The sequence below is a fragment of the Mycena indigotica genome (assembly GCF_014461135.1).
Source record: "Mycena indigotica strain 171206Taipei chromosome Unknown Mind.scaff0004, whole genome shotgun sequence".
Classification (NCBI taxonomy): domain Eukaryota; kingdom Fungi; phylum Basidiomycota; class Agaricomycetes; order Agaricales; family Mycenaceae; genus Mycena; species Mycena indigotica.
In genome coordinates this window covers 3,395,411-3,409,097 of record NW_023503003.1, presented here as the reverse complement: position 1 = coordinate 3,409,097, position 13,687 = coordinate 3,395,411, and the positions used below count along the sequence as shown (strand labels likewise).

General features: G+C 51.1%; 6 protein-coding genes across 6 annotated transcripts; 3 read left to right on the top strand and 3 right to left on the bottom strand.

Moving 5' to 3' along the window:
- Positions 1–9: 9 nt before the first annotated feature.
- MIND_00495200 (Nefa-Nip30-N domain-containing protein) lies at positions 10–838 on the bottom strand (the record flags this gene model as incomplete). Its single annotated transcript, XM_037361749.1, has 5 exons — positions 10–256; positions 308–405; positions 455–508; positions 563–592; positions 653–838. 5 exons carry the CDS (start codon positions 836–838, stop codon positions 10–12), a joined length of 615 nt encoding a protein of 204 aa, XP_037222041.1.
- A 53-nt stretch (positions 839–891) lies between these two features.
- On the top strand, positions 892–4,070 carry MIND_00495100 (uncharacterized protein; the record flags this gene model as incomplete). Its single annotated transcript, XM_037361748.1, has 15 exons — positions 892–991; positions 1,038–1,184; positions 1,227–1,600; positions 1,652–1,761; positions 1,805–1,862; positions 1,913–2,054; positions 2,466–2,605; positions 2,654–2,695; positions 2,748–2,827; positions 2,882–3,016; positions 3,067–3,146; positions 3,202–3,280; positions 3,328–3,549; positions 3,596–3,713; positions 3,762–4,070. The coding sequence occupies exons 1-15, from the start codon at positions 901–903 to the stop codon at positions 4,068–4,070; spliced, it is 2,127 nt and encodes a 708-aa protein (XP_037222040.1). The 5' UTR covers positions 892–900.
- Positions 4,071–4,141: 71 nt separating this feature from the next.
- Positions 4,142–4,879, top strand: MIND_00495000 (uncharacterized protein; the record flags this gene model as incomplete). Its single annotated transcript, XM_037361747.1, has 4 exons — positions 4,142–4,153; positions 4,204–4,305; positions 4,359–4,717; positions 4,765–4,879. The coding sequence occupies exons 1-4, from the start codon at positions 4,151–4,153 to the stop codon at positions 4,877–4,879; spliced, it is 579 nt and encodes a 192-aa protein (XP_037222039.1). The 5' UTR covers positions 4,142–4,150.
- Positions 4,880–4,972: 93 nt separating this feature from the next.
- Positions 4,973–7,434, bottom strand: MIND_00494900 (uncharacterized protein; the record flags this gene model as incomplete). The annotated part of the gene is made up of 4 exons (XM_037361746.1): positions 4,973–6,841; positions 6,891–7,094; positions 7,142–7,171; positions 7,222–7,434. The coding sequence occupies 4 exons, from the start codon at positions 7,432–7,434 to the stop codon at positions 4,973–4,975; spliced, it is 2,316 nt and encodes a 771-aa protein (XP_037222038.1).
- A 1,118-nt stretch (positions 7,435–8,552) lies between these two features.
- Positions 8,553–10,542, bottom strand: MIND_00494800 (Acetyl-CoA synthetase-like protein; the record flags this gene model as incomplete). Its single annotated transcript, XM_037361745.1, has 9 exons — positions 8,553–8,871; positions 8,925–9,256; positions 9,310–9,565; positions 9,616–9,660; positions 9,707–9,807; positions 9,855–10,117; positions 10,163–10,218; positions 10,271–10,362; positions 10,411–10,542. The coding sequence occupies 9 exons, from the start codon at positions 10,540–10,542 to the stop codon at positions 8,553–8,555; spliced, it is 1,596 nt and encodes a 531-aa protein (XP_037222037.1).
- An 804-nt stretch (positions 10,543–11,346) lies between these two features.
- Positions 11,347–13,650, top strand: MIND_00494700 (uncharacterized protein; the record flags this gene model as incomplete). Its single annotated transcript, XM_037361744.1, has 1 exon — positions 11,347–13,650. The coding sequence occupies one exon, from the start codon at positions 11,347–11,349 to the stop codon at positions 13,648–13,650; it is 2,304 nt and encodes a 767-aa protein (XP_037222036.1).
- Between the last annotated feature and the right edge of the window lie 37 nt (positions 13,651–13,687).

Here is a 13,687-nt window from a genome sequence, read left to right as displayed (position 1 = left end):
TGTAATATCTCAACTTTCTGATATACGCCGCCTTTTTGAATCACGCTCGTCTTCATCCTTCTTCTCTGGCTCGCTTTCTTTGGTTTGAGTCGTTGGCTTTGCTTTCTTTTTGACCACGACTCCTCTAAGAGGGCCTTTCTTCTTGGCTGGCGCTGGGGTAGGCTTGGAGGGTTGCGCAGGAGCCGCTGGTTTCGCTGTTGGTTTCGTGCTTGGCGGTGGTGGGTTGGTCAAAGCGCTTGCACGCGCCGCGACAGCTCTGGCACAACTTTTTGAGTGCATATCATGAGAACGTATTGAGAAGTCGTACTCGCGAAAGTTTTGGACTTCTTCACCGTCTTGCTCTTCCCGCAGTCTTTCTTCTGCTTCCTTTTTCTCGCGTATCTGGTCCAAGAAAGCCACCTCGTCCTATGATCGTTAGACCGGCGGTGCGTGTTAGCTGCAAGGATTATCCCACCTCCTCGAGGGCGCGAAACTGATTCGCCAGACGAGACCTTTCTTCCCATTCTTCCTATTTGCGTTTGAGATGGGTGATACGGAGCGGTGGATCGTGCTGGGCAATTACCTGCTTCTTTATCTTGTTGGCAGCGAGTTTCTGGCATCAGCCCGATGGAGAGTCAATACGTTTTCTTAATGGAAGGGTGTTTAAGCTCACTTCTGCGAGGCTCCGGCCGTCAGAGAAGTCTTCCTGTTGTTGTGGAGGGGGAGCAATGCCAATACGGTCGTATGCAGCTTTCCATTGCTCGTCGCGACGAGCCTTTGCGTTTGCGAGTTCGTCCTGAGACACGAACCTGGAGCCAATGCCAGAGGAAGTTAGATTGGGGACCGAAGAATCAGCCATGATGGACGTTCTTGGCAAGGCTAGTTCAGCACATGTGATCACATGCATTCTCTCCCGCAGCGATGACCTCCAACGCGTCGAGCGCCAGTTTGCATGCTTCCCCCAGTGTGCGGACAACTCCAGTCCACTTCTCAACGGTCGTAACTGCTCCCCGTAAGTGCAATATTGCGTAGATCTTCTTTGTTTTTACGGTTACCAGCCTGGGCTAAGGACGAGCCTCCATCTCCCACCGATGAAGCCTTCTCCGATGGCCACAATGCTATTGAATCCCGCCGCTCTGTAACCTCCTTCTCCACTCATGCCTCCAACAATGAACCAAGCCGTTGGAATACTTTCACGCGACCTCGTGGGTCTTCAAACGCAGCAATGCTCTCAATGACAGAAAAAGGTGACAAAAAGAGTGTCTCGTTTAGAGATCGGTCGATATCATGGCTCCCTACCCAGCGCGATGGTAGTACGTCTTTCCCCCGTCGAAGTCGGCAGAATTCGCGCACTGGCGGTCTGAACCGGAACTGGAATCTTTCTATCACTCTCCCCACCCCACCTGTACCCGCATCAACAGCTTATACTCTCCAACATAATGCAACACCTGGCTGGGATGCCCCATGGACCTCCCGAGTAGGTGCCCAAGGCCCTGCAGGAAGACATCACAGCGATAGCTCTGTCGAGGAAGAATCCTCGCCTGCTAACTCGGAGAAAGCTGGCCATCATCGTCGGAAGCGATTAAGAGCTTTCATTCTCTCAAACGCCTACGTCCCTTTGGTATGTGGTGCGACTGCACGTTTGCCCAGGCCATGACATTGATTTGCCAAGATTTTCCGCCTCATTAACATCGCGTTTACCACTGCTGCGTTGGCTATTGCTATCAGGATCCGGAACCTAGAGAAACGTCTCCACACTATGGGGGAACTTGGCTCCTCGCCGTACGTTGCTCGGCTTCCATCGCCGTTTACTCATCTGGTCTAGTACTCTGGTCATCATCTTCGCCCCGCCTACTCTGCTACATGTCATGTTCTCTATTTATGTGGGTCAAATCGTACCAAAAACCACAGAAACCGGCTAAATTTCACCTAGTTGGAATATTTCGGAAGACCTCTGGGTCTCTGGCGTACCTCACACAAACTGGCATACACTCTTTCGGAAGTCCTATTTATTTGCGCTTGGTCTGCGGCTCTCTCTCTCTGTTTCGACAACTTCTTCACATCGGTCATTCCCTGTGCGTCCGAATCGCACATCTCATGGTACAGCACCATTCCCCGCCCAACGTCACAAGACGATCCTATCAACGACGACAAGCGTTGTGATGACCAAGTAGGCAAGTTGCTTGCCGCTCGCTGTTAGATGGATCACCCAGGTAACTGACATTATGAACAGCTCTGATTGTTTTGGTCTTCATTGGTCTTTTGGCTTACTGCACGAACCTCATTATTAGCTTATATCGGATTTTCGAGAAGGTCAAATACCACCAAGCTTCGTCGACTATGCGAGAATGGCCCCGATGACGATCAAGGATTAATCTACACCAAAAACCCCCTGTAATCTAAACTTAGTGTAGCACAGCCTCATACCTCTCACTTCTATTACCTCCAATGAATGGACATTAACGGGCTTGAAATGAACAGCCTAGGGCCCCAACGCAGCGTCTCTCGGAGTCGGTCTCGGTTGCGGGGAATATCCCGCCTACGAGCAACACGAGACTATGCAGTGGGCATTGGGTTGTTGCTTGTCGTCGTCATATTATGGACTTCGTCAAACTTTGTAACCCAGGTAGAGTTCACCAACCCCACCAGCCAGTCTGTCTGACATTGAAACAAGGGCATGTACACTGGTGGCTACGAAAAGCCTTTTCTGGTGACGGTAACCTCGTTGACAATTATTATTTCTGCAGGGGGGTCTAACAATGTTGCAGTACCTCAACACCGCATCCTTTGCGCTCTACCTTATCCCTGTTTGGGTTCGACGACGATGGAAAAGGGATGGAGAGTCCAGGTGTGTTGCATTTTCATCCCAAATGAACAGACGATGACATTCAATTTCGGTCAGAACGCCATACCAGCCGCTTGCTGTCGACGGGGAGGCGCAAACAAACTCCCCAGATCCCTCCTCTCCTGAAGAGACACTACCTCCGCTCACAAGTCAAGAAACCACTCGACTTGCACTTCTATTTTGCTTCTTATGGTGCGCGTTGATTTTATTTGTGGCGCGTTTTTCGTCTTGAACTTGCCTAGGTTCGTTGCTAACTGGACGTTGAATGCGTCTCTCGACTACACAAGTGTGGCCAGTGCCACAATCTTGTCAAGTATGAGTGGTAAGCTTTTGTTTCGCAGACATAACATTCTCGTGTTGACAAGCCGCGTCGCAAGGTTTCTTCACGCTTGGGATTGGGAGAGTTTTTCGTGTTGAGACCCTCACTATTCCCAAAATATTTGCTGTTGTTACCAGGTGGGTACTTTCCGTCCACGATGACGCCTTCTAATCGCCTTCCACAGTTTTGCTGGCGTGATTCTTGTTTCCTTGTCGGACTCGATACAGCCTCAACAGCCGGCGGGAGCTGCCTCCCGGCCATTGGCGCACATAGAGGACCTTGCCCCGCGCCCAATCTGGGGCGATGCGCTTGCCCTCGTATCTGCCATCTTCTACGCTTGCTATGTGATCCTACTCAAAGTCCGAATACGTTCGGAGTCCCGTATTGACATGCAACAATTCTTCGGGTATGTTGCACCTGTTCTGGATTATGCGTCAAGCTCATCGGCTTAGCTATGTTGGGCTGTTCAACATTCTTCTCTGCTGGCCTATAGCGCTTTTGCTACACGTCACTGGTATCGAAACGATACAATTACCTTCCCGCGACGCGACCGCTGCTTTATTAATCAACGTCAGTTGCTTTCTTATCCACCCGCTGTTGGCTCAACTCAGCACCTAGATGGGCATAACACTAACCAGCGATTTCATCTACGTTTTGGCCATGCTCAAAACCACCCCACTTGTAGTGACTGTTGGCCTCAGTCTAACTATCCCGTTGGCCGTAATTGGGGACTTTTTGCTTTCAAAGTTTACGCGTGGACAAGTCATCTTCGGGGCAATCCTCGTATTGGTTAGCTTCGTGGTGGTTGGACTCGACAATGAGAAGATCAAACCACGGGAAGATGCCGAACCAGCGGCTGAGGATGAAGAGGAGGATGAGGATGAGGACATTAGACCATTAGCGGTAGAGCTGGATGATACCCCATGAAAAGTATGTAGCTACATTTGAACTATCTAATTCGGGTATCAAATGGGGCTATAATTTGCTTTTTTTGATCGCAAACCACCATGGTCAGCTCTCAGCGATACGTGAAAATCTTCTCTTTACCGACTATGGACAGCCCAAAGCGCCCAAGAACCCCGTCAGGCTGTCGAAACGAGGCTTTGCCGTCCAGGATAATGCGGTAGAGCACGTCGATGTCGGCAGTGCTGTCCAAGAGTCGGTGTGTTCCAGCAGATCAGCGCTTCTGGTAGGACTTACGCCGCAATCTGAAAGGCAGACGACGTTCTGCAAGCGATGGACGAAGACTCGAGCCAGCCTGTGTTGAAGAAGAAGGAAAAGCAACAGATGAAGCGCGATTCCCTCCGCCGCAGACTGGAGACCACCGCTGCTTCGCCGTATTCCAAGTCCCACGAGCGACGGATGAAGCGCAAGGCACGTGAGCAGCTGGCGGGGGCCACCATGGGCGACATCCAGGCTGCGCTAGTGGCAGTAGATCAGGACAGCGATGTCGAGCCAGTCCCGGTCGGGGTCACTGACAATGCAACCCCAAAGGTGAAGCGTAAACTCAAGCCAGGACAAATTGGGGAAGGCAAGGGTGCTACGCTCTCCAAGAGTCAACGCCAGAAAGTGCTGTGAGTTAGACTTTGTGCTGCTCAAACCTGACCTTACTCTTGATCAGACAAGCAGAGCGCTTGAGGCACCCACAAATCTTGAAGAACAGCGAGTTCGCGTCAAATCCTTTCCAAACGATCCGAACCCACGCACAAAATACGCTGTTGAGACACGAAGCGTGAATAGGGTATAGACATTATCCGGTCATAAATTATTATGGTACCTCCAAAAGTCGTGAAGAAATGCAATCGTAATATTTTCGTCTCGCTTCGTTATTAGTCATCGTCTTCTCCAGCACTCCAAACTGTGCTCCCATTGCTCTTGTTGTCGCTTCCCGCAGCACTCCGTCGAGCTCGTCGACTTCCTGGCTGTCTTCGCGCAATTTCCGTGAATCCACCACTCGAGCCCTTGGCAATCTCTGCACTGAGGGTCCGTTCATGGGCATCCAACGCAGCAAGCGAATTTTCAGCCTCAGCGTGCTCTAACACGTCCTGGGTCAGACTCGGTGGGCCTATGCCCAGACCAACGAAACCACTACTGCCAGTGCCATTTGAATGCATAGAAGCTGAGTCAGACGACTCGGGAGGGGGAGCAGGGAGGGCAGCCGGTGCGCGGCCAAAGAACGAAAAGCGACGAGAAGGCGTAGAGGGCACACTGGCGACAACAGGCGGGGTTACCGAAGGTGGAATGACCGGAGACGGTTGTGGTTGTATGCCCATAAGTTTCATCGTAGCGTTCAGTCGTTCTCGTTCGCGACGATCATTATCGTCTTCGTGAGTTTCGAGCTTGCGGGCTCCAGTAACCGGACTGGCCCCGGGTTTGAGTGTCAATGGACGCAAACTTGGGTTCTCCGGCTTCTTTTCACCACTGAATAGAGAGAATGACTTCCAGTCGAAAGACAAAGACCTGCGTTGGGCTTTCGCTGTTGCTGGAGGTGGAGTACCAAGTTTCGGAGGAGGCATTGACGGAGATAAACCCGTGAATGCTGGCGTGCCAGGTGTGGAAGTGGAACGCGCAACAATGACGGACTGGGGACGGGGTTTAGGAGGCAGGGAAGCGGGGAATGTCGTCAAAGCAGGCCCAGCAGTGAGTGGTGACTTAGGAGGCTCCTTCTCATAGTCCACCGCCAGTACGTGCTCGAAGCCTTCCTGAGAAATGATACGGTCGATGATTTTGGATGCATACAACGACAAAGCCTTGTTGGCGTCTTTGAGTGACTTGACTTCGTTCTTGAGAACGTCGATGTCTGACATGGATCCACTCGGCTCGATACCAGGCAAACCCATTTCTTTGCGACCAGAAGAGCTCTTCTTTGAGCGTTTCTTGCCGTTCAGAACAGAGCGATCTTGGTCTTCCACAATGTTACCGTCAAGAATGTCCTTGTTTTCGGCTCGACCGAGTTCTGCAGCAAGATCCAGGCCAGGTCCAGTAATTGGTAGATCAGCCAGAGTTTCTCCGCGAATCTGGGGTGAATGCGACTGAGAGCCTGTCCGCTTACGTGTTGGGCGGCCGAATCCACGCGACGAAGACGGTGAATCAGTGTCACGTGGTCGGGCCAAGCTGCGCTCGAGTTGCTGTTCCAGAGTCTCTTCAGCGCCGTCCTCTTCTTCTTCCACCTTGTCGAGAACGCTACGAGGCGCACTTCTAAGGCTGCCACGCTCGACACTTGCCCCTTCATCATCATCATTCTCATCATCATCAGTCTCCTCCTCCGAAACCGAACCACCCATTTGTTTCATAACATCGAACTGGCCGCTTAATGTCTTTTCGCGAAGGAGAATCATATAGCTCTCGTTCTCTTCCTGAAGTTCGTGGTTGACGCGTTTGAGGTCGACTAGCTGAGTTTGGAGAAGCACAAGCGTGTTCTGGAGTGAAGTGTAGGACGTGGAGAGCGTAGAAAGCTCCAAACGAAGTGCAGTCATTTCAGCAGGCTCAGACTCTGGATCATCCATAGCCTGCTGGGGAGGTTCTGGCTCCTGAGGTACTTCTTCTTCCTCCACCTCAATAATAGATTCGGTGTCAATGGTTTCTGGTTGGGGCGGTCTCTCTACTTGCTTGCGAGCTTGCGAGAGACTAGAGATGCGTGATTTGAGATGTTGTTCATTATCGTAGAAGGCCTGACGCTCTGCTTCGAAAGTACTTGTCTAATAGAACAAGGTTTAGCGGGAGTAGAAGGCCTGCAAGAATGCTGACCTGTTCATTATATCTTCGTTGGACCTCTCTTTTCTCTTTTTCTAACTCGCGGACTTGAGCTCTAAGGTTCTCAGAAATCTCTATGCGTTGGGCAAGATCCACTTCTGCACGCGACTGGTCGGCGTATAGTTCATTGAGCCTGCTTTCTGCCGCTTGTAGTGCTGACGTGAGATTGGCATTCTCTGTTGAGAGGGTGGCAATGGTCTAGAAATGTGAGCTAACATCACTGCTAGCGAAGCAAGTCTAATTACCTGTTCCTTGTCCTGAACCTGCACAAGAAGCTGCGAAACAGTTCGTGAGGGTTTCCAATGGAGAACAACAAAGTGCGGACCTGCTCCTTTTGCTCTGTTTCCTGTTTGAGAGAGGCAGAAACTGGGTCGGACGTGGTCGATTTGAGTGATGCTCGTCGAGTGGGTGCCAACGACGATGACACTCTTGGTGAAGTTGCCGCTGACCGGGCAGTGGCTCCTCGATTAATCGCAGGAGTAGGTGAGGTGGCTGTCGCCCTTCGAGCCGGCGGGGTAGCTCTTGCCGTGGTCGCCATTAGAAAGTCTTTTTGAGTTGCTGATCACATCAAAAATGCGACTTGATGATGTACCTAGTGAGCCACTCTCGCAGGCAAACACGCGTTTTTATCCGTTCTCTTCAAATAATATTAAATAAACCCATCAGCTCCTCGCTAGCATCCGCGCCTCCTCCGAATCTACGCCGTTTCCAACGTCCAAGCTTGGACTCATTCCAGCGGGCAGTGTGCTTTCCATCACCGGCCCTTCAGGATCATTCAAGACGCGACTGGTGCAAGACATACTCGTGTCTTGTGTAATGCCAACTGCTCTGGGTGGCTGGGGAAAATCGGCAGTCGTTTTCAACATGGATTTAACCTTTGATGTCACTATGTTCTCCGAAATGCTTGCCACCCAAGTTCCAGACGTTGCTGAACATCGCGAGGCGCTAAGTAGACTTCATATATTCAAGTGGGATCTTCAGCGCAATTCTTGAGAGCTAGGCACTCAGTCAACTATTTAGACCTAAATCGACTGCCCAACTCGCTGTCTCCATCGCAGGTCTTCCCCGATACCATAGGGAAAAAGTCGGCAGCACAATCGCCCTGGTGGTCGTGGATTCAATGAGCGCATTTCACTGGCCTGACCGCTACTCTGGCAACACAGCGGCCCTGAATCATGTCCTTCTTGCTTTGCAGGCATTCCGTGAATCGCATCGCCCAATCACCGTCCTCACAAACTGGGGTCTTGTGTTGGATGCTTCGAAGGCTGCGCCGCCGAGCTATAAACAACATTTACCAGTCTATCCAACCTTTCCGCCATCAGAGCTCATGACGCTCACACATGACATTGTCCTCAGCTTACAGCCTGTGGTTGGTCTGGACGGGAACTCCCTAGTCGACAGTGAGGTCACTGGCTATATTCGAACGTCTGGCAACTCTGAAGTTGTGACCTTTCGAGCAGAAGTTTAAATTCCCCCGCGATGGTATGTTGCCCCACGTCAGTTTGACTTGCTATTCACCAACTCGACAAGCATGTCCTCGGGGGACGCGTATTAATATTAACTGCTACGGTAGGTATGTGTTATGTTACTTGTAGACAGACTAGTGGCTAACGTTACAATTTAATAAGGTCGTAAGGATACAAGATATACTCCAGCCTAGCAGGCAAAGATTCCATCGAGTAGAGTTTTGTACTGGGTTTCGACGGCTCCCCGTCTGATGTTGCCCTTGGTGAGCGTCCGTGGAAGGGTTTTGGGGGGAACGACCACAATGTGCTTCGAAGATGTGATGCGTTCGTGGAGATACCGTCGCGAGTGGAATAGTCGTGTTTGACGAATAATCTCCTTTTTAAGCTTTTCGTGGTCCATGTCCGTGCCTGGCTCGACGAACAACACAGGAGACGGCCGGCCGCTTCCAACCACGATGCACTCAGCAATCAGTTCACCGCACATCATTCGTGCATTGTCTTCTATTGATCTATGGGAGGGAGGGGTCAATATTTATTGGGATGAAAACAAGATTGGACTGACTTGGTATCGCATCTCAATGAATTTTCTGACTTGATCCAGTCATCGTTGCGGCCACATGAAAGATAACGACCAGGAGCGACCTCTTGGAATAAGTCGCCAGTATGAAAGTTTCCATCGCCATGACGAAGAGAGCTGTGGGGACAGTCCCGCGACTCAGCGAGGATAACGAACTCAAGCATCCGACCGGTTGATTGGTGGATCGCCGTAGAATCGCCCTCGATAGGAATAAAAGCGTAAGCCGTACCCTCAAGGGGTACAAGCAGCCGTGCGTCACCTCCACTACCGCCGATTGAAGTGAGCATTCCACCAGCTTCAGTACTCCCGAAGAGGTTCTACGAATTGGTTTAGAATATATCGTCCAGCCAAAGCCGGGGAGATCGTTCACCTTGAGTTTGATGCCGTTTGCGTATGCCCAGTCTTCTTCTTCACGCGCAAGAGGCATACCACTTGTCAATACTTGGTCGAGACTGCATAGAAGAGACAGAAGCTTTGCGTCTTGACGCGCAGCACGAAGATGATTAGCCAAGAAAGCGGCGAATTGGTTCAGGCGATTAAGACCGCAACGTTGGATCATGGCAGCAAGTTCTTGCGCCGAAAAAGAAATCGTGGAAGGTTGAATGACGCAGGAACCATGTTGCAGACTGGTAGACGATTAATAACGACATGGGACCATGGTGAAAGTTGTACACACCTGCCGATTAACATGAAGGACTGGCCAATATGACACATAGATCCCCTTGGTACGATGAGACCAGAACTCGTGCTATTGGAACATAACCTACATCCAAACAGTGACATCCTGACGGCTGGAATGGAGTGGCTGAGAAACTTGATAGGATTTGGAAACCATGGAGTCCAACCAACGATAAGTACAAGGGACAAGCTGCCGTTTAGATCAGAATTCGAATCGAGAATAGTCGTTTGACGAACCTTTGGACTACCCCCAGTAGAACCACTCGTATGGAAAAAGAATGCGATGCCATCAGCGGTAGGGTTCGGGAGAGGCGGGAGTGTGCAATCCACTACTGAGACAGTTTCTGGGACCAATGCTAGATAGGTTGGTACGGGACAGGCTTTCAGGACATCTGAAAACGCTGGTTCATAGATGATTGACTTGGACCCCGAGGAAAGAATAAGCTCGAAGACGACTTCCGGGGAAGGTAATCGAAGAGAAAAGAGTTGAGGAATGAAACCTGGGCAGAGTTGGAGGCAAAGACGGAGATAGAACACCAACTTACCAGCCCGCGATATAGCATAGATATTAAGTACATCGGCATAGCCGTAACCACCTAGCCTGATAATGATGAGGACAGGGGCCGGCATCTCAACGCATAGAATAGACATACCACAAGCTCACGACAGAGCCAGGTGCAACACCATTGCTGCTGAGGACCGACAACCAGTGTCGAGCGAAGAGTTCAACATCGTGAAGGAATTGCTAAGATGATTTAACATCAACGTATTGGGAAGAGTTTAGGCAAAGTACCTGATAGGTAACTGAGTACCAGTCATGAGCGTAGGTGCTCTGAGAATCGGCTCGGGGAAGCTTGAACGCGACGGAGGATGGGGCGCGACGAGCTGTCTCTTGAAGGACAGTAAGGTGCGTTTTGAGTGCCATAGAAGGGAGTGGTTGTTCGAGAGAACGGAGTCATTAGTTAGTGCTTTTATACGTAGATTCAAGTGGTTGCTGCTCCATCTACGGAATAGCCTCGCTGCCAAACCGAGATGATGAAACGCCAGGTACATACGTGGAGGCGCGCTCTGACAAATTTAAAAACCGACCGTTGGGCGGAGAGCTGACAAAATGTCAAAGAAAGAAAATGCCGACCAATTATATCTCTGCGCACGAGGCCATATTGCGGTGAACGCGGAAGTTGACAGAGTAAAGAAAACAAGAAAATCGGAATCAGATTGCCAAAACCGGGTCTGAAGGAGTATTGATAGCACTGCGTTGGCGGCCCCGTCCGCTTTCCGCTATCGAATGCAGTGTTTAGACGGGCGGAGATCTGGTTTGGTGGATGATCTGGGCGGTCAGCAGTTCGTTCACCGGCCACACGAGAAACTACGAGAGTGCCGTCAAGAGTGTTAATAGTCGAATCCTTGGAACTCGCAGATATGAGTGGCGTTTTTGATCAGCAAAAGTATCGTTTAGTTGGGCCTCGGACCACGCATCGTCTCAGGGACATCTAGAGCACGTGTAGGACGATGGTTTCGGGCAAGCAAAGTCGTCGTTGAAAGAGAGGAGGTATCAAAGAAATTTTTGCAGAGTTTAATGCACGGTCGAGAACAGTCTGGTCAACAGTGTCACTCAATTGTCACGCGTATACCGCTCATTCCGAGTTGTGTCGATGCATAGAGGTGCGTCGTCTTCACTCTTGACAAGACAAGCTCATGAATAGTAAACAGGAGGCGGAGCTGACGAATGCTGAGGAGGGTTGCCAATCAGGCCTGCAAAAACTTCTTTTCGTCATGTCGCAACATACATTTGCAGCCCTTTTCGACCTCTATACCTCGCCCTACCCTTGGCCCCGGCGCCGAAGACGCGCAAAACTATCACCAGACGCTCCTCACACTTTTTCTCACCGTTCCGCAAAACCACAAACGGCTGAGCGTTATCCAAAACAGCCCTGCGCTCCGCGAGTACTTTTGCGACCCGGAAAAAATTCTTCAACTTCTATACGATTTGGCGTCGTCCAAAACACCGAGAACCGCGCTTTTGGCCGTAAATTTATCGCGTCAGCTTGGCCACACGCTCGGAATGAGCGCATACGAAGTTATCGCTTACCGACTGGGTACTCTGAAGGAATGGGAATTGTTGCTGTACGTTATCCGCTCTGGAAAGCACAATACGCACCAGACAACGGCCGACCTTCTCGACTGGCGTGCTCGAGGTCTTCTCGAAACCGAAAACTACACCCAACTGTTTGCTATTCCCGACCTATACATTGCCAACGGTTTGGTCCCCTCGCGTCGAACATGGCATCTCATCCTCTCTGGCTATGTTCGCAACCACGATCTTGCTGGTGCAAGAGAGTGCTTGACCAAGATGACCGCCGCTGGCCACCCTCCCAATTATTCTACCGATGCTCTTATTTCAACCCTCTATCAGAACATTGGCCCCGACGAGCAAGTGAAAGAGCGCGGCCTAGAAGCGCTCGCTCATATCCCCCCGCGAACTGCGACACATATGATGAACAGTCTGATGAATCTGCGACTCAAGATATACGACTTGGACGAAGTTTTTTACCTTCTTTCCGCTTACGACCAAACCAAAGTCGGCCCCTTGGTCTCATTGTTGTCTGCTACAACCATCCAAGGCAGTAGAGACACAGACAGAATTCGACCCGCGTTTCCCGTGATTGTTGAGCCTGACGCGATCACGTTCGCAATGTTCATCGATTTCTTCGCCCATGTCCACGACCTTTCTCGCTGTCTAGCTGTTGTCCAGCATATGCGAGTGTCTGGCGTTGATCCAACCCTGAGGGTGGTCACCTCGCTCATGCGCGCGTATTTCCTCTCGGGTCAAGGCGGGGCGGCCGTTCGATTGGTCTCTGGTTTGTGCGATCCTGGGACATTTTCGACGGAAAATTTGCCATCGCCTGATGACTATGTCGTCCCATTCGAAACGGCAGCACTAGCTCCTCCTACTCGACAAGTCTTCAACTACCTTTTACGAGGAGTATTGGGCTCAAATGGCTTACCTGGGGCTCGCACGGTTATTCGCCTGATGCGTGCAAATCACATCAAGCCAAACTCGCAGACTGGACAAATCATTGCCTCCCATATGCACAGAGTCCAACGCGCTCAACCGCGAGTATTGATGCGGATGGTTCGCAGATTTTCCCCGCGATTTACCCTCAAAGAAGCCCATGTTATTCTGAGCTCCACTCTCCGCTTTCAAAAATACCTCGTCGACGGCGTTGGCTGGGATGTCACTGCTGCCAAGTTTTCTGAGACTCGTATGGAGGCAGAACGTCATATCCCAGAAAGGGCAATGACCGGTGTTGGGATGAGCTTCGACCCGCTTGCCGGTCTTCAGGTTCCCTCTCGCGCCCGCCAGCGTGGGACTTTCAAGCCAATCGAACAATCGTTACGTGGGCGTGGAATCAAGAGTGACCGGGCCGCAATGGCTCTGCGAATCAGACATGACGCTGTCATCAAGGGAGACATGCCTTCAGCGGCGGCAGTTTTCGACCAAATGCTTGCCCGCGGTCTGTACCCGACACGGCACCACTTCAGCGCCCTGATGGAAGGATATGCGAAATCCGGAGACTTGGATGCTGCCATTCAGATAATGGAGTCGACGACGTTCCAGCCAGATGTGGTCATGTTCACTATTCTCATCGTCGGCTACGCAAGACAGGGCGAGCCACAAATGGCGCTTGACACTTTTCGTCGCATGGTCGGTGAAGGGATAAAGCCGGATGTACCCGTTATCGACGCCGTGGCCAGCGCTTTTTTCTTTGTGGGAGCATACGAGATGTGTTTTCGCGTCCTCACTACTCTGTGGCCCCACATAGGCCCACTCCCGGCAGATATCAACCAGGCCTCACTCAAGTCAGCGGTGGTCTACTTTCGCTCGCTACACAATAGAGGCCACATGCCCAAGATGTCGCTAGAAAGTCGACGACAGCTTTCTGAAGACTTGAGGCGTTTGACTAAAGAATGGCGACAGTGGTTACTCGAGCATCCTCGCCATAGACGGAGGAAGCAGAAGAAGAGTTGAATGTAGATTCGGTGTTATAACTATATAAAAATACAGA